General features: G+C 46.4%; 2 protein-coding genes and 1 long non-coding RNA gene across 6 annotated transcripts in view; 1 reads left to right on the top strand and 2 right to left on the bottom strand.

Moving 5' to 3' along the window:
- LOC120367347 (uncharacterized) overlaps positions 1-5711 on the bottom strand; it is a 33388-nt gene extending 27677 nt beyond the window's left edge. For all 4 annotated transcript variants that reach the window (XR_012512793.1, XR_012512791.1, XR_012512792.1 and 1 more), the window contains exon 1: positions 5131-5711. This is a non-coding gene — a long non-coding RNA (uncharacterized LOC120367347). The remainder of the gene's footprint in view (positions 1-5130) is intronic.
- A 49-nt stretch (positions 5712-5760) lies between these two features.
- LOC120367345 (WASH complex subunit 2A-like) lies at positions 5761-14408 on the top strand. The gene is made up of 2 exons (XM_039477815.2): positions 5761-5855; positions 5957-14408. Exons 1-2 carry the CDS (start codon positions 5853-5855, stop codon positions 6209-6211), a joined length of 258 nt encoding a protein of 85 aa, XP_039333749.1. The 5' UTR covers positions 5761-5852; the 3' UTR covers positions 6212-14408.
- LOC101031483 (beta-microseminoprotein E1) lies at positions 9524-23775 on the bottom strand. Its single transcript, XM_010340606.2, has 4 exons — positions 23698-23775; positions 16006-16111; positions 14996-15101; positions 9524-9763 (listed from the first exon to the last, which is right to left on the bottom strand). Exons 1-4 carry the CDS (start codon positions 23731-23733, stop codon positions 9634-9636), a joined length of 378 nt encoding a protein of 125 aa, XP_010338908.1. The 5' UTR covers positions 23734-23775; the 3' UTR covers positions 9524-9633.
- Between the last annotated feature and the right edge of the window lie 726 nt (positions 23776-24501).

The raw sequence follows: 24501 nt of genomic DNA, 5'->3' as shown, positions 1-24501 counted from the left end.
TTCTAGTCCAAACAAGGGCATGGGATAAGTAATGAAATTTGAATAAGGTCCGTAGATTAGATATTAGTAATGTATCAGTGTTAATTTTCTGGATTTGATTGCAATGTGCTAATGCAAGATGTGAAAGTTTGGAAAAACTGAGTAAAGGATATATAAGAATTCTTTGTGCTACTTTTGCAACTTTTTCATAAATCTGAAATCATTTCCAATTGAAAATTTAAAACAGCCGGATGTGGTGGCTCACGCCAGTAATCCCAGCACTTTGGGAGGCTGAGGCAAGTGGATCACAAGGTCAGGAGTTTGAGACCAGCTTGATCAATACGGTGAAAACTTGTCTCTACTAAAAATACAAAAAAAATTGCCACGTATGGTGGCGTGTGCCTGTAGTTCCAGCTACTCAGGAGGCTGAAGCAGGGGAATTGCTTGAACTCACAAGGTGGAGGCTGCGGTGAGCCAAGATCATGCCACTGCACTCCAGCCTGGGCGACAGAGCCAGACTGCATCTCAAAAAAAAAAAAAAGAAAGAAAGAAAAGTTAAGATATAAAAATTGTAAAAAAATTTGAATTATGTACAATAAATGTACATGATTATAATTTAATTATTAAACATTTATTTTATACTTATAATAAATATTTTTGCCAAACATAGAAGACACAGACTTGCGACTGGCAGGGGTGAAGCCAATGGGTAAAACAATCCAACTGTGACTTTCTGATTAGTCAGTGCAAGAACTGGACTCCTAGGAACATTACAGTGTCTCCTGCTGGGACCTGCCAACCACTTCTGGGCAATGTCATTGGCACAGTTTAGGTGGCAGGCAAGATGCCTTCCTTCTGATGAATTTGGGTGAGTAGCTGAGCCAATGAGAGTTTGGGTACTTAAGATAAAAAGAATGTATCCTTCTTTAAACTGAAGCTTTCATTTCAGAACCAGAAATTTTAGCAAACAATCTCTTAGATATTGAGCCATGTATTTTTCCCCGAAAAGTACACATCTTTTCTAGAAAAATCTTGTTGGAGATTATATTATTGAGGAATCAACTGAAATTAATACCTGAAAGTGTTATTTAACATCATAAAGTACCGAAACAGAAAGGCTTTCAGCAGGTTTAAAATTCCAGCTCCTGTTATAATGATTTAAAAGGCTGTGAATGTATCAACATGTACAGGAATCAAGCTTTCATATATTGTATGATGAGTGGATTTATCTGAATTCTCAGGCATGGGTATGGCAGTGCAAGAACTCTCTAACATGAATAAATGCAATTTGAACTATGACTTTATTTTTATTTTTATTTATGTATGTATTTTTAGACAGAGTCTCGCTCTGCCGCCCAGCTTGGAGTCCAGTGGCACCTTCTCAGCTCACTGCAACCTCTGCTTCCCAGGTTCAAGCAATTCTTCTGCCTCAGCATCCCGAGTAGCTGGCACTACAGGCACACACCACTACACCCTGCTAATTTTCATATTTTTAGTAGAGATAGGGTTTCACTATGTTGGTGAGGCTGGTCTCGAACTTCTGCCCTCAGGTGATCTGCCTGCCTTGGCCTCCCAGAGTGCTGGAATTATAGGTGTGAGCCACATGCCCAGCCAAAAGTACGACTTTAAAACTTGTGAAAAGGTCTGTGGGGAAACCATTCAGATTCTCTTTCTCTCAGGAATTTAGAACTTCAGAGGAAAAACAAAAGAAGGGCAATGACTGGAGCCCAGTCACTCTGAGGGCATTGACTCAAACGAGACTGTTCTGAGTTTCTCTGAGGTTCATGCCCTTCCAAGACCTGTCTGCCTACTTTTCTTTAAGTGCTGTGAGCGCTGCATTATCTTTTCCCCAAATTCTGTTTTGTTTGAGTGTGTTAGTTGAATTCTGTTTTGTGCAAATAAAGAAGTGCATGGGATACAGAAGGTGTAGTAACAGCAACATTTTAAGTATGAAGTTGGGGGAGTCTGTTCTCTCTGGAAGCAGCAAGTGGAGTGGCTAGTTGGAACAATGTGGTGAAATTGATAGCGAAGTGCTGGGTAGAGAAGGGCATGGTCCCTTAAATGCCATGGAATGAAGGAAGGGAAGTGCTGGGTAGAGGACTGTGTGGTCCCTGGCTAGGGCTCCACCCCTACAGACCTAGGTGAGGACAGGCATTTCCTGCCCAAAAGTTGCATTTTCCAAGACCACCCTGGCCTGCCACACCCCCATCCTGTGCCTATAAAAACCCCAAGATCCTAGCCCGCAGGGCACGTAGGCGACTGGGTGTTGAGAGGAGCGCATCAGCTGAGGAACACACAGGCGGCTGGACTTTGAGAGGCACGCACCGACGGGCACCGGCCAGCCGACCAGCAGAAGCAGAAAGACATGGAGTTTAGCTAGGCAGTCAGAGGAGAGCCCAGGTTGCTGAGAGGCCCCACTCCAGGGGAAAACCTTTCCACTCCATTCTCCTCTGACTTCACCAGAACTACCTCCACTCAGCAAAACCTTGTACTCACTCTCCAAGCCCAAGTGTGATCCGATTCTTCCAGTACACCAAGGCAAGAACCCAGGATACTGAAAGGGTCTAAGTGAGCTGGTTAACACAAGCTGCCTATAGATGGCAAAACTAAAAAAGCACCCTGTAACCCACGCCCACTGGTGCTTCTAGAGCTGTAAACATTCACCCCTAGACACAGCTGTGGTGTCTGAGCCCCACAGACTGCCCATCTGTATGCTCCCCTAGAGGTTTGAACAGCAGGGTGCTGAAGAAGCAAGCCACACCTTCATCACATGCCCGGTGGGGCGAGAGGGAGAAGGGAACCTTTCCTGTTTCAAAACTATGAAAGTGTCAGAGGCGTTTGAACCAGAGCAACTCCATTTTGAGTGAGGGCTAGGAAAATGAGGCTGAGACTTGCTGGGCGGCATTCTCAGAGAGTTGGGCATTGCTAGAGCCTCTAGACGTTTACCATTAAGTGAACAAATTGATCGTGTTTAGTAAACAGACCCTGACTTGGCGGGGGGGGGGGGGGGATCCTTATATTCCAACATCTGGAGAACAAAGGCATTCCTAATTTTGCTTTAAAGATAATATCAATTCTTTCAAAATATTAAGAAAATTAATCCTTTATCACAAACTCTTGCAGCAGAACACATCTCTCAGTATATACAAGCATTGTCCTTACCTCTTCTTACTTTCATCCCTTTACTTGCCTCCCTCTTCTTACTTTCATCCCTTTACTTTCTTAATGAAACTTGCTCTTGTTTTGCGCTGTGGACTTGCCCTGAATTCTTTCTTGCATAAGATCCAAGAACCCTCTCTTGGGGTCTGGATAGAGATCCCTTTCCTGTAACAGAGGGAGGATGATCAAGGAAAAGTATAAAGACACAAGATAAATAAAAGCTCTGCTAATCAGTATTAAAGGTCATTTACATTTGCAGAATATTAATTTGTAGTGATTTCCTCCAGTAACTTTGGTACAGGAAAGGAGAAAGGGACTGATTCAAGTTGGAAGTTAGCATAGTTTTTGTCAGGGAATAAGGTGAAGATATTAAAAGGGCTGGCCTTTGGGAGGCTGAGGTGGGCGGATCAACTGAGGTCAGGCGTTCGAGATCAGCCTGACCAATATGGTGAAACCCCATCTTTAAAATAAATAAATAAAATAAAATAAAATAAAAGAGCTGTGACGAGCAGTTAAAGGGTGGTATCATTGGTCTCCAGGCTTAACAGTCAAGGAAAGAAAGCTAAAAGGGCAGAATGGAGGGGGAAAGGGGGCACTGAAGGACTGGCGCTTGGGTTAGCTGAGAAAAGATACAGTGGACTAGGGAGTAGGAGAGAGACCCGAGAGTTTGAGAGGCTTCTCTATTCAGGAGAAATTCAGATCTGAAGTCACAGTGTTTCAGTGGTAAAGTCCAGGGTGTGGGACGTAGATTAAGGATGTTAAGCACATGGCGACTGAAGTTGCCCATGATGATGGAAAATGAAATGCAAGTTTGGTAATTGGCTTGTCTCAATTTTACCATCTGAGTTCCAAGTTCTAAATACAGTCCGTGTGTATGTGTGTGTGTTTTAATGAATGTGGGGGAAGGGGAAGAGGTTGGTAGATGGTGACCAAAAAATGAAGTCCCCTAAAGACACTAACAGTCCCCCCCCCCCCATTCAGCAGTGTTACTCTTTGCCCAGGCTGGAGTGTAGTGGTGCAATCTCGGCTCACTGCAACCTCGGTTTCAGGGGCTCAAGTGATCCTTCCACCTCAGTCTCCTGAGTAGCCAGATATACAGACCTATGCCACCGTGTCACGCTATTTTTTTTTTTTTTTTTTTTTTTTTTGCACAGACGGTGTTTCACCATATTTCCCGGGCTTGTCTCAAACCCACCTTGGACTCCCACAGAGCTGGGATTACAGGTGTAAGCCACCACGCCAGCCCAGCTTTAGTGTTAACATTGCTATATGTTACTGTAACTTATTGGCTCACAGTGTGAGTTCTTGGGTCGGCCTCTTTCCTGGTTACCTAATCATGAGTAGGTTACCTCTCCTGTCAGTACCTCAGTTTCCTCAACTATAATTTGGGAATAATATTCCCTCCCTCATAGTCATTGTGTGAATTAAATGAAGAATGTATAAAGTGGTAAATACTGAACACTTGATAAACATTAGCTATTATTATTAAAGGAGAAACCTATTATTTAAATGATTACAATACAATGTAATGCTTTTAGATAAATACATAGAAAATAACTTGTCACTTAAACTGTACTTGGGATAATCAGGTTGGTATTTAATGAGTTTAATGATAACTGAGGTGACTTCAGAAAAAAGTGCAGGATTGGGTGTCAGCAAGGTGCATGGGGGCAGTGGTATTTCTACGCTGAATGCTCAGCTAAGCCAAGCACCGTCAGCTGTTTTACAATTTTATCACTTTAATATCACATCCTTGCAAGATACGTAGCTTCCTTTTACGGAGGAAAGCTCAGGAAAGTTAAATAATTAGCCCTTGGGCACACATGACTGGAAAGAAATTGGGAATTTCATTTTAATAAGTAAGTTTGTCTGGCACAAGGAAGCCAGGGTGGGTGCATTATGAGGTCAGGAGATTGAGACAATCCTGGTCAACATGGTGAAACCTGGTCTCTACTAAAAATACAAAAATTAGCTGGGCATGGTGGTACCTACCTGTAGTCAACTGTAGTCCCAGCTGCTCGGGCGACTAAGCAGAGACAACTGCAAGAAGTGAGAGACAGAACAGCCGGAGCCCCGAGCTGGGACAGTGGAGGACGAATGAGAGTTTTATGCCTGTCATAATGAGGAGCTTGGCCTTCAATCTGAAGGCAATGGTGCCAGTTCAAAGGACTTTAAGCAGCTCCTACACAGTGAGGTGATGCCCAGGCAGATCAGGGATTCTGTATCTACTGAGCGCCCGCCTGCCGGCTCCGCAGCAGCGGATTTTGCTGCACGAGAAGAGGCAGCAGACCAGGCCTTTTCCTCCACCCACAGCGCCGACGTCGCAAGTTCCTAGGCTGGTGGCTCCAGGGACTGCTGGACGTCCCCACTCTCCAGACCCGCCGGACTGGCGGCCAGTGCCATTACAGCGCCGCCGCCTCGGGTGTTGGGCCGCAGAGCCACCGGGCCAAACGGCCTCTGCAGCGCTCCCTGGCGTCGGCCCGGCTCGTGCAGCTTCCCCCACCCCAACCCAGCCGGGAACCCCAAACTCCACTGCAGTTCCCGTCCGTAGCGTCCTCCCCGCAGCAGCGCAGGTCGGATCACGTGGGGGTGCTGTCACGTGACACCAGGTCACGTGATGCGGTCGCGCCCGGGGCCGCTGGGCTGCGCTTCCGGGGCTCTGCGGTCCTGGCGCGCGGGGGCGGCTTCGGAGCTCACCGAGCCGGGAGGCTGGGATGGTGAGGGCGGCGGGCCGGGCAGGACAGGGAACGGCCTGGGCGGGGGCCGCCGTCCCTGCTGCCCTCAGGCTCAGCCTGTCTCCTGTTTTTTTTCGCTGCAGATGAACCGGATGACCCCAGACCAGGAGCGGGCGCCGGCGTCCGAGCCCGTGTGGGAGCGGCCGTGGTCGGTGGAGGAGATCCGCAGGAGCAGCCAGAGCTGGTCGCTGGCGGCCGACGCGGGCGTGAGACGCGGGCCCGGGGACGCGAGGGCGGCAGGGGTGACGCTCGGCCTGCGCGGGAGGACGGGGCCGCGACTGCCCCTGCACCCGGGCCGCCGGGTTGCCCGCCCTCTTAGGAGCACAGGCCCCTCATAGCCCCGGAGAATGCCAGCCTGGCAGCCCCCGGCCGCCGGGGAGAGGGGCGGACCCGGCCCGCGGCCCAGACGCGGCGTTCCCTTCCTTGGGCTTTCTGGCAGGGCCGCTCAGCTCCATGCAGAGGGGAGATCCGTTTCCGCCACGCGGAGGGATTGCTCGGGCACTAGGGAGGCGATTCTTGTTGGGGTGGGAGACAGGCCAGTATGTGGATATACTTTAGTGAGATTCTTCATGTCGGGGGCCCAAAAAGCTCCCTCAGAGCTGTAATTCCAGAGTCCTAAACGGACAGGATTTTTGAATAAGTGGTGGCTGGTTATCTAACCCGTGCTCTGTGATGTTGGTAGACTGACAGCCAAAGAGAACTGTTAAAAAGAGACAGAGTTTTGCCCTGTCGCCCAGGCTGGGGTGCAGGTGGCTCGATCTTAGCTCACTGCATCCTCGGGGGCTCAGGTGATCCTCCTACCTCAGCCGCCTGAGTAGCTGGGACTATAGGCGGGGTCCACCACACCTGACTTATTTAATTTTAGTAGAGATGGGGGTCTTGCTATGTTGTCCAGACTGATCTCCAGCTCCTGGCCTCAAGCGATCACCCACCTCAGCCTCCCAAAGTGCTGGGATTACAGGGTGAGCCACCATACCATTAGCTCACTGTCACTCTTTTGTTGAGCTTTGTTAGTGACTTTCAATGTCCCTTGGTTTTAGTAGTTGTCAAAAGGAGCATTCCGGCTGGATGCGGCGGCTGACGCCATCAGCCTGACAGTCTGGCGAGATCTCAGCTGTGGTCCGCCAGAAGCACTTGACTACCCTGTAGAAGGTGCAGAGCTCAGGGGCACACTCCCTCCCGCCCTTGCACAGTGTCCTTTCACCCTCCGTGAATAAATCAAATTAAATGAAGCAAACATTTTTTTTGAAGGCAAATTCTGTGCTGAGGACCATCCCAAGTGATTCAGATGTCCTAACAATATAGATATTATTTAGATACAGAAGTGATTATCATAAGACACAACAGGGCATATGACGTATGATTACTCCATAGCCACATTTTTTTTTTCCTAAAGATTGAGTAAATAGGCCGGCTGCGGGGGATCACGCCTGTAATCCCAACACTTTGGGAGGCCTAGGCGGGTGGATCACGAGGTCAAGAGATCTAGACCAGCCTGGCTAACACGGAAAAACCCGACTCTACTAAAAATACAAAAAATTAGCTGGGGTGGTGGCACGCGCCTATAGTCCCATCTACTCAGGAGGCTGAGGCAGGGGAATCGCTTGAACCTGGAAGGCAGAGGTTGCAGTGAGTCAGGATCGCAATGCTGCGCTCCAGCCTGGGTGACAGAGAGAGACTCCGCCTCAAAAGAAAAAATAAAAATAAAAAAAGGTTGAGTAAATTAACAGTCAGAGCCAAGATGCTTTTTTTCTTTCTTTTCTTTTCTTTTTTCTTTGAGACAGGATCTGGCCCTGTTGCTCAGGCTGGAGAGCAGTGGCACAATTTCAGCCCGCGGCAACCTCTGCCTCCTGGGTTCAAGTGATTCTCCTGCCTCAACCTGCTGAGTAGCTGGGATTACAAACAGATGTGTGCCATGATACCGGGTTTTTAAATTGTTTTTGTGGAGACAGGTCTTGCTGTGTTGCCCAGACTGTTCTCAAACTGGGCACAAGCAATCCTCTCACCTCACCTGGGATTACAAGCCTGAGCCACCACATCCAGCCCACAGCCCAGATTATAACCCACATTATTTACTTGTGACCAGATGTAAAATAGTACTTCTTTCTGTCTCAGTTTCGACAGAGGTCCTCCATGCTGGGTTGGCAACTTCTTCCCCACCTTCCCCAGCAAAGGAGAAGATCGTAGCAGGGTTTTATGGATCCCACCCAAGAGGGACTCCTACAAGGGGCAAGGCAACCTCATTACAAAACAACAGGAGAGTAGGTTCTGATGCAGAAGCTAAGACAACAATCATGAGTGGAAGGGGAGCTGTGGAAAGAGAGTCCCACAAAAGTCCCAGAGGAAGTCAGCCTAGAACATGACCTCAGGCAGAAGGAGCCCTTAACTCTCCTGTCCCCCATTCCCTCTCAGTTCAGATGCAGCCCCTGGAAGGAGACTTCATATAACTCAAAATGTAACTCAGACCACCCTTTTAAATTATCTGAAGCTGACCAAGAAAGCTAAGGGAACTGTCTAGATTGCTCAACTGGCCCACATAGCATGTTTAAACAGATGGGGAAGATAAAGCTGTTTATCAGTTGCCCACTGACTGTTCAACAGATGACTGTTTGCGCATTTCTGATCTGTCACGTACACACAGTTGACTCCAAGCCCCAGGAGAGCAGAGTTCTCTCCTGAGATCTCTCTGGTTCACTGCTGTATCCACAGGTCCAGAGCACTGCCTGGCCCAGGTGCTCAGTACAGACCTGTTGAGTGAACAAATGTTCTCTATCACAGAAACGGTCAAAAGAGAATCGATATTGTCATTGTTTTAAGCCATTAAGTTTTGGGTGCTTTGTGTATAGCAGGAGCTAACTGATGCTGAGGGCTTGCTCCCAGGCCACTCTCCATCAGCAAGGCGGAGCCCCTGGCCTTGAATTCCCCTCGGGCTGCATGTGGCCTTGGGGGCGCTTGTTCAGGCGGTCTTGTTCTAACCTGCTTTCACCTCAGGCAAACACAGAGGAATGTGGGGGACACATCGTAGAAGACACTTCCTGATGTAGAGGAAGGAGGGATAAGCAAGAACACCTTAAAGAAAAGGGATCTAATTTCAGCGTGAAGACACACATTTTTTTAAAATGTTTACCAGCCAGCATGACATGGGCAGGAGAGTTTAGACATCACAAACAGCAAGAGTGGCAGTGGTCCCCCGAGTAAGGGATGCACAATGACCTATTACACAGTTTAGGAAAAACAGAACTTTTATTCATATGTATTTTGTTTGGAGTTGGATTTTTTTTTTTTTTTTTTTGAGACATTGTCTCACTCTGTCACCCAGGCTGGAGTGCAGTGGTGTGATCTTAACCTACTGCAAGCTCCACCTCCCAGGTTCAAGTGATTCTTCTGCCTCAGCCCCAGAGTAGCTGGGACTACAGGTGCCTGTCACCATGCCCGGTTTCACCATGTTGGCCAAACTGGTCTCAAACTCCTGACTTCAAGTGATCAGCCCACCTCAGCGTCCCAGAGTTCTTGGATTATGGGCATGAGCCACTGTGCTCAGCCATTCATATGTATTTTTGTCTCCCTTTTTTAATGCTTTGTATGCTTTATAATATGTATTAAATCAATGTATATGTAAGTTACAAATTAAAAGTACACACATATTCAAGTGTTTGCTCAAAAATCTTTTACTGATAGGCAAGGCTACACCATCATAGACTATTGGAGGCCAGAGGAGAATGAGGCCTGGCCTGGGAGCCCTGTGCCTACTAGAAGCACATTACGATATCCATCCACTGACACCACAGGGCCTATTTGGGTCCTTCTTCTCCACCACACTTATCTTGCAGGTCTCCTTGTTGAAGATTTTCCGGCAGTTGTGTCTGTCATAACCCACAGGTGTAGAAACACTATCATTGAGACAAAACCAGAGCCTGTTAGAGGAGAAAAGCCAGAACCCCCTCCCCAGTGCCACCTCCTCTGTTCAGAAAGCCGCCCACACTCCTGCTGGCTGGAGTGCCTTCACCAACTTGAGAGCACCCCTTGACTGGCAGCCCCAGTGTGTGACCTCCAGGAACATGGACCAGTCTACCATGGAGTCACACAGCCCACCCCTACATTCCATCCTGCAGGCACAGAAATTCACTGGTAGGTGCTGACAGGCAGGGGCAAGTCTGGCTACTCTGGAGCTAGGCAGCTTGTCCCAAGCTGGCTCCTCCGACCCTCCCTGTTCAGGAAGTGGCCAGCAAATTGTTGCTAGAATGTGGAAAGGGAACAGTTATCTCAGCCCTGGCTTGGAGGCCTCTTGGCAAAGGAGCTCTCTCAACTAACCAGAGCAAAGAGTCACTTCAGACCAGTGTCATGGAGCCCTGGGAGAAGCTGATAAAAATCAGACACCACCTCTAATTGAGCTGCAGTACATAACAAATATTTTGTAGAGTTCTGATGAGATGAGATGGTACTAATGCTAGAATTTTTTTTATGTATTTATTTATTTTTAATTTTTTGAAATGGAGTCTCTGTCACCGAGGCCGGAGTGCAGTGGTGCGATCTCAGCTCACTGCAGCCTCCATCTCCCAGGTTTAAGCGATTCTTCTGCCTCAGCCTCCTGAGTAGCTGGACTTAATAGGTGGGTGTCACTACACCCGGGTAATTTTTATGTTTTTAGTAGAGATGGGGGTCTCACCATGTTGGCCAGGCTGGTCTTGAACTCCTGACCTCAAATGATCCACCCCTCCTTGGCCTCCCAAAGTGCTGGTATTACAGACATGAGCCACCATGCCCAGCCCAATGCTAGAACATTAAGTGTTAAAATCAGCCCACAGAATTGTGATATAAAATTTGATATCCACTGTGTGCAAGAAAAGAAATGAAGAAAAGAGACATAAAGAAATTACCTTAGAAGCCCAGGCATGGTGACACATACATGTAATCCCAGCTACTTAGGAGGCTGAGGTGAGAGGACAGCTTGAGCCCAGGAGTTTGAGACCAGCCCAGGCAACATAGTGAGACTGTCTCAATTCTTTAATACAAATAAATAAATATGATAGAATGTTAACAATTATTACCTTTAAGCAGTCAGAATTAGTAGGTTTTTCTTTTTTCTCTTATACTCTCCAATGGTTCTATAATTCATATGTTTTACTTAGAAAATTGGGGGAAATGTCATTTAAAACCTTTTTTTGTTTGTTTGTTTGTTTCTTTGTTTGTTTGTTTGAGATGGAGTTTCGCTCTTGTTACCCAGGCTGGAGTGCAATGGCGCGATCTTGGCTCACCGCAACGTCTGCCTCCTGGGTTCAGGCAATTCTCCTGCCTCAGCCTCCTGAGTAGCTGGGATTACAGGCACGCACCACCATGCCCAGCTAATTTTTTTGTGTTTTTAGTAGAGACGGGGTTTCACCATATTGACCAGATGGTCTCGATCTCTTGACCTCGTGATTCACCCGCCTCGGCCTCCCAAAGTGCTGGGATTACAGGCTTGAGCAACCGCACCCGGCCAACCTTTCATGTTTAAAGGTGATTGTTGGCTGGTAGGAATGTAAAATGGTGCCGCTGCTGTGGAAAACAGCTTGGCAGCTCCTCAATAAGGTCATAAAAATTACCATATGACCCAGCAAGCTACTCCCAGGTATATATCCCAAAAAGAATTCAAAGCAGAGACTCAACCGTTATATGCCAATGTTTGTATATTGACAGTGTTCAGAACAACATTACTTACTTTAGCCAACAGGTGGAAGCAACTCAAGTGTTCATCAACAAATAAATGGATAAGCAAAATGTGGTCTAGCCATGCCATGGAATATTATTCCGGCAGAAACAGGAATGGAGTACGGATAGATGCTACGACATAAATGAATGTTGACAACATGCTGGGTGAAATAAGCCAGACACAAAAAGACAAACACAGTGTGATTCTATTTATATGAAGTATCTAGACTAGGCAAATTCATAGAGACAGAAAGTAGATTTGAGGTTACCAGGGGTTTTGTGGGATGGAGACTCTGAGTTACTGTTTACTGGATATAGTTTCAGGTTGGAGTCATTAAAAAGTTTTGCAAATAGTGTTTATGGTTGCATAATACTGTGAATGTATTTAATGCCACTGAAGGTTCAAGTGCCATGGTGCGATCTGGGTTCACTGCAATCACCACCTCCCAGGTTCAAGTGATTCTCGTGCCTCAGCTTCCTGAGTAGCTGGGATTATAGGCATGTACCACCACACCTGACTAATTTTCTATTTTTAGTAGAGATGCGGTTTCTCCATATTGGTCAGGCAAGTCTCAAACTCCCAAACTCAGGTCATCGACCATCCTCAGACTCCCGAAGTGCTGGGATTGCAGGCATGAGTCACCATGCCTGGCCAAAGAGATACAATTCTTTTGGTTCGTGGTAGGAAATGAAATGGTGAATCTCTGCTGCACATGTGCAAATATGAGTTGATAGGGCAAAGGGCATATTACTGGATGCTTATTTCAGTTCAAACCAGACTTAGCTCTGTAGGTGAAGCAGCAGAGAGGGGGGGAGGAGAAACTGTCAACATCAGCTGTTCAGCTATCCAGACCCAGTGGTCGGGTGGCCTTGGCCTTTTGTGTCCCACTCCCTTTTCCTCACCCAAGTCAGGGAGCCAACCCTGGGCTGGGCCCGGGCGGCGTGGAGGCCAGGACATCTCCCACGCCCTGCCGGGGAGCCTCTGCCTGGGCCCCCAGCCTCAGGCTCCACTGCCACCGAGCACCTTGAGATCTGGGCAGTGTCCTGTAGAGGATGCAGTGGGTCCAAAAACTTCTTCCAGAAAAAGCTTTATCAAAGTCTGTATTTTTCCACGGAGGAGATAAAAGTTCATGAGAAAAACAAACTTGGTAGGAAGTGAGGCAATTCCAGGGAAGAAGGGGTGGTTCATTTCCCCCTTGTGGAGCGGTGTGCTAAGTGGAATACGCAACATGGCAGGAGAAAGGAAAGGGCACCTTGAAACCTGACCAGGTGTCAGTTACTGCCCCAGGCTCACAGGACACAGAATTGGCACAGAGAAGGCTTTAAGTGTTTGTTGGGTTAAACAATGTATATGCAGAATCTCCTTTAATTCTAAGAGCCACCTGATTACCCCTGATTATACTGTGAAACAGAGGCTCAGAGACATTCAGAAACTTACTCAGGCTCACCCAGCTAGTATACAAGGGAATGGAGATTCAGACTCAAGTTACTCTGACTCCAATATCGAGGGTCCTCCCTCTTCCCTGCAAGGAGCAGCCTGGCCCTTTTCCGCACCAGGCCCACAAGAATCCAAGCTTACAGTGGAAAATCCTAGAAGAGGTCAAGGATAGCAAATCTGGGTGACATGGATGCTTTAGCCACCAGGGAGCTGTGCTCCTATGTTAGGGAGGGGCCAGTCACCATTCCTTCACTTGTCTGGGATACAATCACACTCCACCAGAGTGACATCAGCACTTGCTATAACGACAATGTCAAGTCTCCGGAGCCACAAAATCAAGGCTCAGCTGTAATACTCAGTGACCCAGTCAATGCGATCCCTGGGAGTCTGCTCTGAGCAGCTAGACAACTCCGAGTCCAATTCCTCTTGTTCCATTAGGCACCTAGCATGGGGCCTGCTTAATAAATGTGGTTGGAACTCTCCAGACACCTCAAGTTCAGTCGGACTCAGGTGTTCTGATCTAAGTCAAGTGCTTGCTTCTCTACTCATGGTGTCCTCTTAAGACTCTCAAGGCACCTGTTAAAATTGAGATTCCGTGGCCCCTTCCCTACAGACTCTGATCAGTCAGTTCTGGGATGGAGCACAGGAATCTGTATTTCATCAAGCTTCCCAGGTGAGTCTGTGATCAGACAAGCTTGGCAAATGCCCCTTGATGCCAGTGCTTCTGCCATCAGATCCACTCCTGTTCCTGCAAAACACTACAAGTTAAGGCTACATGAAGAGGTTAGATGGACTTGAGGGGTTGGGAGTCAGTTGGCTGGTATGGACACAGTTGCTGAGGAAACAGGTAAATTGGGACCACACTAAGGGTACTCTGTGTTCTGTCTGGAATCCATAGCAACTCAGCAGAAAACATCTGCATAGCCTTTCAGCTGACGTGAGGTAAACTTGAAGAGAGAAGCAGCATGAGTTTTACATTGCAAGGCACACTACAGATCCTCCCTTACCCCTCACATCTAATCCACTGCCTATGATCAGAGTCACTGCTGTTTTTGCAAATCTACAAGGCCAAGGCTGAAGGGATGACCAGGCCAATCTCTAGAATAGCATCAGACCACTGGATACTCTCTCCTGTCTTCGGGAGCCCATCTGGAATAAAGCTACTAATCAAATTTCAGAAACAACAGAAATGAGACTGAGGTGGAAAACAACCCAAGCGTTCATCAACAGATGAATGGAGATGCCAAATGCGGTCTCTTCATGTAGCAGAACATGAATCAGCCTCGGACAGGAAGGGAATTCAGACACATTCTACAAAACAGAGGAACCGTGAGGACATTATGCTAAGTGAATGAGCCAGTCCCAAAAAAGCAATTACTGTGTGATTCCACTTATATGAGGGACCTAGAGCAGTCAAAATCATAGAGACAGAAAGTAAAATGGTGGTTGCCAGGGCCTGGGAGGGGAATGGAGCAAGACTGCTTAATGGGTACAGAGCTTCAGTTTTGCAGGGTGAGCAAGTTCTGGAGGTGGACAGTGGTGATGCCACAACAATGAGAAAGTACTTAATGCTGCTAAAGTGTACATTTAAAACTGTTAATATGGAACATTTTATCTTATGTATATTTTACCACAATTTTTTAAAAAGAAAGAAATAGGACTGAAAAGTAACCCTCCACTACCACAACATCAAGAGTGAGCCCTAACATAAACCATGGACTCCAGTGATAAAGATGTGTCATGTAGATTCATCAGTCATAACAAATACGCCGACGGTGGTGGGCGATGTTGATGTCGGGGGAGGTCATGCATGTGTAAGGGTGGGAGGCATATGTGAAATTTCTGTGCCTCTGCTCAGTTTTGCTGTGAATCTAAAACTACCCTCTAAAGTCTATAAAAAACTAAAACAGAAACTAAACCCATAAGGGATGGAATTTTGCAAGAGGGAGAATCTGTTCTATGTCCCCCTCTTGGCTCGTATTGGCTTGAGACTTACAGGGAGCAACATGATATTTCTATGTCACGGCAAGCACATAGCTCACAGTCTTCAGTCCGCCATCTTGAGTCTAGCGGGTGTTTGTTTCCTTTGAGATCCGTGCATTCTAAAATAATACACACAACATCATCAGTGTAAGTCATGCAATGACAATAAAGTCTATTACAGCATTGAGTCCAGCCCCTACTATCTACAGCCCTCCAGAGAGGGAGAAGCTCATTGCTTTTGGAGGTATTGAAGAATGGTGCTCTTGGATTCACACATGGCTAATTCCAGTACTGTTGAGTTCGTGCTACTGATAATGTTTTCTTACAGAAAGCTTACATCCTTCTGACTTTTATTTCAGAACAGGTATTTCAAGAAAAAAAGAAGGCCCTTTTCTTGAATGAGTTAACCATAGGAGCCTAGGGGTACCTGGGATCAGGGTTTTTCCTGCTGGATTCTCTCTCGATGATATCTCACTCTACACTTCCCTTTGCTTTGCATTGGTGGTTTTCAACCCTGGGTGCACATGTGAAACATCTTGGGTACTTGAAAAACACTTAAGTCTCGGCCCTACCCTAAAACAATGAAATCTATCTCTGGATGCAGGGCCCAGGCCACTGTATTCTTACAAGACTCCCCAGGTGAGGCCAGGTACAGTGGCTCACGTCTATTATCCCAACACTTTGGGAGGCCAAGGCAAGTGTATCACTCAAGGTCAGTAGTTCGAAACCAGCCTGGCCAACATGGCAAAGCCCTGTCTTTACCAAAAACACAAAAATTAGCTGGGCATGGTGGTGGGTAACTGTAGTCCCAGCTACTTGGAAGGCTGAGATGGGAGAATCACTGGAACCCAGGAGAAGGAGGTTGCAATGAGCCAAGATCTCGCCACTGCACTCCAGCCTGGGATGCAAGGCAAGACTGTCTCAAACCAACAACAACAACAACAAACACCAAGGTTTTCATCTGAGACAGGTCCACCTACCAGGCTGCAATAACATAATAAACATTGAAAAGCCAAGACTTACCTTTGATTGTCTCTCCTGGAGCTAACTTATGACGTATTACATAGCATGATCCATTGCATAAAGTCACAAAGGTGGCAAAGATCAAAAGACCGCCCAGGAGAACGTTCTGTAATGTGAAGAAAGGTCAGGGTGAAGAATGAATTAATTCAGAGGATAATCCTTTACTGAGTGCTGTGTACCAGGACCTCTGCTGGGCTCTGGTGAGAGGTTATGAGGTGGAGCTCCTAACCGCGGGTGACTTAGTCAGGGAACAAGACCCACACAAGTCACTAGCATGAACTACAGAAAGAGGCAAACAGGAGTCAACAGGCATAAGGCAGTAATGACATGTGGGCTGATTCACTGCAGAGGAAGTTCAGGAGACCTTTATAGATAAGGCAATCTTTAGCCTCTTTGCAGAATATGTAAGAGTTAAAGGACAGAATGAGGAGTTTCATGAAAAGAATGAAATGTTAACAAAGATAGAGAAGAGAAGCAACAAACATATATAGCTGAAGGTTTATTGTCGTTAACTGGATTCATTGGAGATATGAGTGGAAAAATAGGTTGGGGCCACGCTGTGAACACAGACGGTGAGGCTAGGAAGTTCATTTCCCAGATCATAAAGGCATCTTTGATGGCTCCATGAACAAACCAGTTAATCTAGGCTGAAATTGTAGAACAAGGAAAAGTATCTAGTTGACCTTGTCATCTTTTTGAGATGAGCTAAAAAACAAACCTTAATATGTTAATTTCTGGGAACTTTTGATAGGGAAGATGGTGTTCAATGAAATATATAGGAGGCCATTGGTTTGGACTGAGCTCCTGCACCAGGCCGAATCGACAAAACCAAAACGCAGTTGCCCATGCTGAAGTTCTCTGCTACTAAGCCAGAACTAAGTTGCTTATTCAACCTTCTAAGAAATCAGGAGAGACTGAGAGGTAATAGCCAAATGCCCAACAGGCCAGTTTTAGCTGACATGATAAGAAAGTCCCTTCTGCTTTAACGTTTATAAGCAAAGTCACTTCAAAAAGACCTATTCAGTTTCTGTTCTGTGTTTCTGCTTTCTCTGGCCCTTTTCTGTCTATAAAGACAAACCTCTCTGGTCAGCTCTTTAGAACACTTCATCTATTTTATAGAATGAGGCGTTGCCAGATTCTGGATTCACAAGTAAAAGTCAATCAAGGGCCAGGCGTGGTGGCCCATGCCTGTAATCCTAGCACTTTGGGAGGCCTCGGCAAGTGGATTGCCTGAGCTCAGGAGTTTGAAACCACCCTGGGCAACATGGTGAAACCTGTTCTCTACTAAAATACCAAAAAATTAGTTGGGCATGGTGGCATGCACCTGTAATCCAAGCCACTCAGGAGGCTGAGGGGGAGAATCACTTGAGCCCGGGAGGCAGGGGTTGTAGTGAGCCAAGATTGTGCCCCTGCACTCCAGCTTTGCCAACAGAGTAAGACTCCATCTCAAAAAAAAAAAAAAAAAAAAAAGTCAATTAAGATGTTTAAACTAAATATGTTGTGATTTTGTCTTTCACAATGGGAATGAAAGCACTTATTCTGTAAGATTCCTAAAATTAATTTTGAAGTGATGCTACTTGAAGTAGTATGTGGTTCATATAAGAATGGACAGATAGGGGATGGGAGAGGTGGCTCATGCCTGTCATCCCAGCACTTCGGGAGGCTGAGATGGGTGAATTACCCAAGGTCGGGAGTTTGAGACCAGGCTAACCAACATGGAAAAACCCTGTCTCTACTAAAAATATAAAGTTAGCCAGGCATGGTGGTGCATGCCTGCAATCCCAGCTACTTGGGAGGCTGAGGGAGGAGAATCGCTTGAACCTAGAAGGCAGAGATTGTGGTGAGCAGAGATCTTGCCATTGCACTCTATCCTGGGCAACAAAGAGCAAAACACTGTGTCAGAAAAACAAATACAAAAATTAGGTGGGCGTGGTGGTGTGCCCCTGTAATCCCAGCTACTTGGGAGGTTGAGGTGGGAGAATGGCTGGAGCCCAGGGAGGATGAGGCTGCACTGAGCCACGATAGCCCCACTGTACTCCAGCCTGAGTGACAGAGTGAAACCCTGTCTTTAAAAATAAAAAAGACAAACACAGAGACCAAAATAGAAAACTCAGAAATATCCAAAGGTAGTTGGATAAGGTAAAAAGAAAAATTAGAAAACCAGAAAGTATAAATATATGTAGAAGCCTATTATAAAATAAACATGGTCTTTGAGATCTGTGGAGAGGAATTATTCAATAAATGGTATTAGAACAAATGTTGAACTATTTGGGGAAGAAACAAAGTTAATTTCCTACTTGAGTCCCCATTAGTGAAATAAACTCTAAAAGGATTCAAGGGTTAAATTTTTACAATGAGATCATAAAATAAATACAGCCTATATATGTAAATACTTATTCTAAGCACAAAAGAAAATGATAGGCCGGGTGCGGTGGCTCAAGCCTGTAATCCCAGCACTTTGGGAGGCCGAGGCAGGTGGATCACAAGGTCAAGAGATCGAGACCATCCTGGTCAACATGGTGAAACCCCGTCTCTACTAAAAATACAAAACATGAGCTGGGCATGGTGGCGCGTGCCTGTAATCCCAGCTACTCAGGAGGCTAAGGCAAGAGAATTGCCTGAACCCAGGAGGCGAAGGTTGCGGTGAGCCGAGATTGCGCCATTGCACTCCAGCCTGGGTAACAAGAGCGAAACTCCGTCTCAAAAAAAAAAAAAAAAAAAGAAAGAAAAGAAAAGAAAAAGATTTCAGAATATAAATGTAAGAATATAATTGAAATTAGAATGATATCATATTTGCAGAACAGTGTCATTATATATCAATGGGAGAAGAAAAACACCTTTCTTTTTTTTTTTTTTTTTGAGACAGAGCCATCACCCAGGCTGGAGTGCAGTGGTGCAATCAGCTCACTGCAACCTCCACATCCCAGGTTCAAGCAATTCTCCTGCCTCAACCTCCTGAGTAGCTGGGACTAACGCTGTGTGCCACCATACTCTGCTAATTTTTTGTATTTTTATAAGAGATAGGGTTTCACCATGTTAGCCAGATGGTCTTGATCTCCTGACCTCGCGTTCCTCCCACCTTGGCTTCCTAAAGTGCTGGGATTACAGGTATGAGCCACCATGTCCGTCTTAAAAAGCCATCTTTTTTTTTTTTTTGGAGACAGAATTTCGCTGGTTTCCCGGGCTGGAGTTCAATGGCGCGATCTCAACTCACCACAACCTCCGCCTCCCAGATTCGAAGGATTCTCCTGCCTCAGCCTCCTGACTAGCTAGGATTATAGGCATGCGCCACCATGACCAGCTATTTTGTATTCTTAGTAGGGACAGGGTTTCTCCATGCTGGTCAGGCTGGTCTCGAACTCCCCATCTCAGTTGATCCACCCGACTCAGCCTGCCAAAGTGCTGGGATGACAGGCATAAGCCACCACGCCCAGCTGAAAAACATCTTAAAAAGCTAGCAAGAGAAATAAAGTGGCATTTCTCACACGCAAAAACGCACACACACTCAGAAGTGATTAATAAACACATGAAAAAGTTCAAGTTACTGATCACAAAAGAAATATAAATACGTAGATTAAACAGAAACATAATGAGATGTCAAGAATAATCACTGAATTTATAATGCCCAGAGGGAAATAGAGGCATCTATAGGAAGTGATATGCACAAGGATGACTTACTTTGAACAACTGTTATGGGAGCAATTTGCTACTATAGATCCACATACTTAAAACCATTTACAATATTTGATTTCACCTTTTTATCTCCAAGATGTGACCCTAAAAATGGCACAGAGACACAGATGGACTCCTCCACAAAAATGCTCACTGCAGTGGAAAAAGTGGAAAGAAACCAAGTGCCCAAGAACAGAGCTGGTGGAGAACAGTGACTCAGAAAAACACCTGGTGAGCCAGCAAGGTAGAAGGTGAAGTCACCTGAGCAAATGATCACATGTCATTACATGAAGTGAAGCAGGCTATGAAATGTGTGATTCCCATGACGCAGAGAGAGATACTCAGAACACACTGAAGGTTTTTACCAAATAACAAGTCATCTTTGAACGCTGGGATTATGACAGTTTTCTTCTTTGGACTATCCTCTTATTTTCTAAATTTTCTACAATAAAATGTATGGCATTTATAGCTAGAAAGAAAGAAGAAAGAAAGAAAGAAAGAGAGAGAAAGAAAGAAATTCTTCAAAAACAACTCAAAACCTCGATATATTCAGCTCAAGCCAGGACTTGGAGTGGCACTTAATCTGTTTCATTCTTCTTTTGCATAACCTTCCACTCAAAATCGTTGTGGAAACCTAAACTTTTTTCCCCAAAAAAGCCAGCCTTGTTGACAGTATTTTCACTCCCTTCTTGCAGAAAGAGGGCTCCAGGGGCACTGAGGATCTCTAGAATCTTGGAGATCCTGTTCACTGGGTCACAAAGCAGGAGAGTCAACAGGGACAAGCAGGGCTGCAGCCCAGGACAAGTGACATGTGCAAAATCCCCAGATCTCCCACAGCTCTAGAGCAAAGGCACGAGATTGAACAACTGGGGATGGAGTCCAAACATGGTGACAGCAGAGAGAAAATTATTTCATTAAGAGATTTCGCACTTGACAGTATCTCAGAAATAGCCTGACACTGACTCTCTTTCTCTCTCTCTCTCTCAAGCTCAGTTTCCTCCCCTGTAAAAAGAGGGGTTCTCCCACTTGGGTAAGCATTAGAGTTACCCAGGGAGCAAATAGGAAACACACAATCTCAGGCTCATTGAAGAAAGAAACAGCCAGTGCCTCCGTATCTTTACCCAGGTGAGAACCCAAGAACAATGCTCAACCCAGTGCTGCTTTAATGTGCATACAAATTCCTGGGAGGTTTTTTTTTTCTTTCTTCTTCTTTTTTTTTTTTTTTTTTTTTTTTTGAGACGGAGTTTCCCTCTTGTTACCCAGGCTGGAGTGCAATGGCGTGATCTCGGCTCACCGCAACCTCCGCCTCCCGGGTTCAGGCAATTCTCCTGCCTCAGCCTCCTGAGTAGCTGGGATTACAGGCACACGCTGCCATGCCCAGTTAATTTTTTGTATTTTTAGTAGAGATGGGGTTTCACCATGTTGACCAGGTTGATCTCGATCTCTCGACCTTGTGATCCACCCGCCTCAGCCTCCCAAAGTGCTGGGATTACAGGCTTGAGCCACTGTGCCCGGCCTTTTTTTTTTCTTTTGAGATGAAGTCTTGTTCTGTCACCCAGACTAGAGTGCAGCGGCACAATCTCGGCTCAGTGCAACATCTGCTTCCCGGGTTCAAGCGATTCTCCTGCCTCAGCCTCCCGAATAGTTGGGATTACAGGTGTGCACCACAATGCCTGCCTAATTTTTGCATTTTTAGTAAAGATGGAGTTTCATTATGTTGGCCAGGCTGGTCTCAAATTCCTGACCTTAACTGATCTGCCCACCTCCGCCTCCCAAAGTGCTGGGATTATGGGCATGAGCCACCGCGCCCGACCAGAGAGCTTATTCAATAACATGCAGATTCTGCTTCAGTAGGTCTACAGACTTACACGGAAGCTCCCAGGTGACGCCCATGCTGCTGGTCTGAGGCCCACCCCTGAGTAGAGAGGCTCTAAAGCTCCTTTTCATTCTTGTCTTCTCTTCTGCCACCAGCATTCCCTCCCTTCGTGTCTTCCTTTCCTGCATTTAGTAACCATGAGCCCCTGATGTGTGCAGACACAGGAGTGTACACCACCATGCCAGCATGGGCTAGGGTTTTCTAGATGGTGCAGCTTCATGGTCAGCCTTGAGGTGAAGCAGACTGGCAGTGCTCTTAGAATTTGTGTCTCTTTAGGTAAATTACTGCTCCTGAAAGGGTCTTAACCCATGACGAAGAGTTGCGTTTCTGGCCAGGCATAATGGCTCATGCCTGTAATCCGAGGACTTTGGGAGGCGGAGGTGGTTAGAGACCAGCCTAGGCAACATGGCAAGAACTCATCTCTACTTAAAAAATAAAAAAAAAAAAAAAATTTACCTTAATAAATATACTTGGGGATCCTCAGGATCGTAGGCAGGCAGGGGTATTGCCAGCGGTGCAGCTTGCTAAGTCCCTGTGAAGCCGCATGGCGGGAGGAGGCAGTCCAGAGGAGAAGGGGAGAACCCCCTCACTCCCCAGTTCTACTTCGGGACAGTTTCTGAGAGCACGTTTGTCTTTCGGCGTGACCCAGAGGAGGCCCAGGGTTTGCTCTTAGGAATCGCTCCCTGGTTCCTCCCACTCGGCTGGCTGCTTCTTGCCTCATCTCCCTTGCAGCTCTGAGAGCAGCCCAGCTCTTTCCCTGGTGTTAGTAAAGAACATCTTAAGAAAGATCAAGTTTAAGACACAAGAAAAGCCTGCATGGGTTTTTATAAATTTTGAAGCAAAGGTCTTTCTTAGCTGGGGACAGTGGTTCACACCTGTAATCCCAGCACTTTGGGAGACTGAGGTGGGCAGATTGCTTGAGCCCAGGAGTTCAAAACCAGCCTGGGCAGCATAGTAAAATCCTGTCTCTAGAAAAAATACAAAAATTAGCTGGGCATGGTGGCCGGCCTGTGGTCCCAACTACTAAGGAAGCTAAGGTGGGAGGATCACCTGAGCGCAAGAAGGTTGAGCCTTCAGTAAATATCCTGACTGCACCACTGCACTCCAGCCTGGGTGACAGAGTGAGATCCTGTCTTCAAAAACAAACAAACAAATAAAGCTCGCAAAACCAAAGATGCTTCCTTAACACAAGATACAGTGAAAAGGGCCTAGGGAAACGGTTCTCAAACTTGAATGAGCATTAAAATCACCTGGGTAGCTTTTAAAATTGATTTCCTGCTCCCACTGCAGCCCAATTAAATCAGAATGTTGGGGTGGGAGCCAGGTGTCAGTGTTCTTCAAAATTCCCCAGAGGGTTCCACTGCACAGGCAAGTTTGGGAGCTCCTGGCAGGGAGAGAGGGATGCCTGGGTTCCTATCTCAGCTTATTCACAGGCTTGTGGTGAGACTCCACTGGCAGTTTCTTCCCCTCTCCAGGCTCAGATCCTTCATCTCAAAAATAATTCAGTCATGTAGCTCTGAAATTATTTTTTATTTTATTTTTTTTTTTCTTGAGACAGTCTTGCTGTATCATCAGGCTGGAGTGCAGTGGTGCGATGCTGGCTCACTGCAACTTCCATTTTCTGGATTCAGGCAATTCTCCTGCCTCAGCCTCCTGAGTAGCTGGGACTACAGGCAAGCACCACCATACCTGGCTAATCTTTTGTATTTTTAGTAGAGGCAGGGTTTCACCACGTTGGCCAAGATGGTCTCGATCTCTTGACCTTGTGATCCTCCCCCTTCAGCCTCCCAAATTGCTGGGATTACAGGCGTGAGCCACTGTGCCCGACCTGAAATTATTTTTAATTTCACAAATTACTCACATAGAACCCAAGAATTAGAGATACCTATGAAATCTCATTACAGGAAGGAAAAACAACTTAGATCTTAGAGAATAGAACTACTGCTAAATTCATTAAAAATTTCCCAAGTTCCCAGACTCTTATACTCTGAACATTGAATTGCAGGTAATAACAAAAGATTCCTAACCAGGTCACATTTACCTTTCAGTGCTGTGCAGTAGAAGCACACATCACAGCATATTCAATAAGGAATACATATTCTTTTTTGGTTTTCTGGCCTTCACATATAAAACCAGTTACCTACCATCGTGACGACCAGGACTCCTATAGGCAGGTGCATCCAGGAAAAGTCGCATCAAACTTATATACCGGAGAGGCAACCACGCATTTGACATCATTGGGAATGATAACAAGGTGGAAACACATTTCGTGTTTACAGAGGGTTGACTATTAACAGGAAAGTATGGTTTCAGATGATTTATGAGTTACTAATCAGTCAGATCTCCACCCCAGTTACCTGTTTACCTTGTCCCCAACCTGATCTGCATTTGCTCCTGACCTAAAAATGCAGAGGAGGAGAGAACTCTTTGCTGAGCCTTTGCTCTGTGCTTGTGGGTTGCTAGCATATGACATGTGACATGTCCGTATTTAATTTCACACACAAAGAAACAGAGCCTCAGGGATGCCAGTCACAACAGCCAGGAGGTGAAGGTGGGCTTCCTGAAGGCAGAAGAATAGCCCACGAGGCACACCAGGCCTGTGTCTGTGGCCCAGTTGACACTGCCCTTAGGGTCTGGCATGAGAACAGAAAAGGGTCAAGCCATCCTGCAGGGCACAAGAGAGCAAGACCTACACACAGCTCAGGTTTCCCTGACAAGCTCAATCGCCGGACCTTTGTAGAGCCCTCCTTGAATCCGGAGTCTGCTCCCTGCTGCATCAAGCAAGCCTTCCTTCTCTTCCTTCCACCGCGGTCTCCTCCCAAACAACCGCCCCTGCCCTCGTCATGGCCAGGATGGCCTTGGGGAACAGCAACAAGCGGAACCTCCGAGCGTGCTGGAGGGACTGACTACTTTAGCCGTTTGCTCTGGCCACCACAACAGAACACCGC

Source organism: Saimiri boliviensis, chromosome 12 (genome assembly GCF_048565385.1).
Source record: "Saimiri boliviensis isolate mSaiBol1 chromosome 12, mSaiBol1.pri, whole genome shotgun sequence".
Taxonomy (NCBI): Eukaryota; Metazoa; Chordata; class Mammalia; order Primates; family Cebidae; genus Saimiri; species Saimiri boliviensis.
The sequence above is the reverse complement of the archived record's forward strand: the minus strand, read 5'-3'. Positions and strand labels throughout refer to the sequence as shown.

Coding starts and splice junctions, on each gene's coding strand:
- LOC101031483 (XM_010340606.2), bottom strand. CDS start 23,733: ATGCACCTGCCTATAGGAGTCCTGGTCGTCACGATG. Junction 16,112..23,697: donor GAGTCCTGGTCGTCACGATG/GTAGGTAACTGG, acceptor TTCACATTACAG/AACGTTCTCCTGGGCGGTCT. Junction 9,764..14,995: donor GAAATATCATGTTGCTCCCT/GTAAGTCTCAAG, acceptor TCTCAATGATAG/TGTTTCTACACCTGTGGGTT.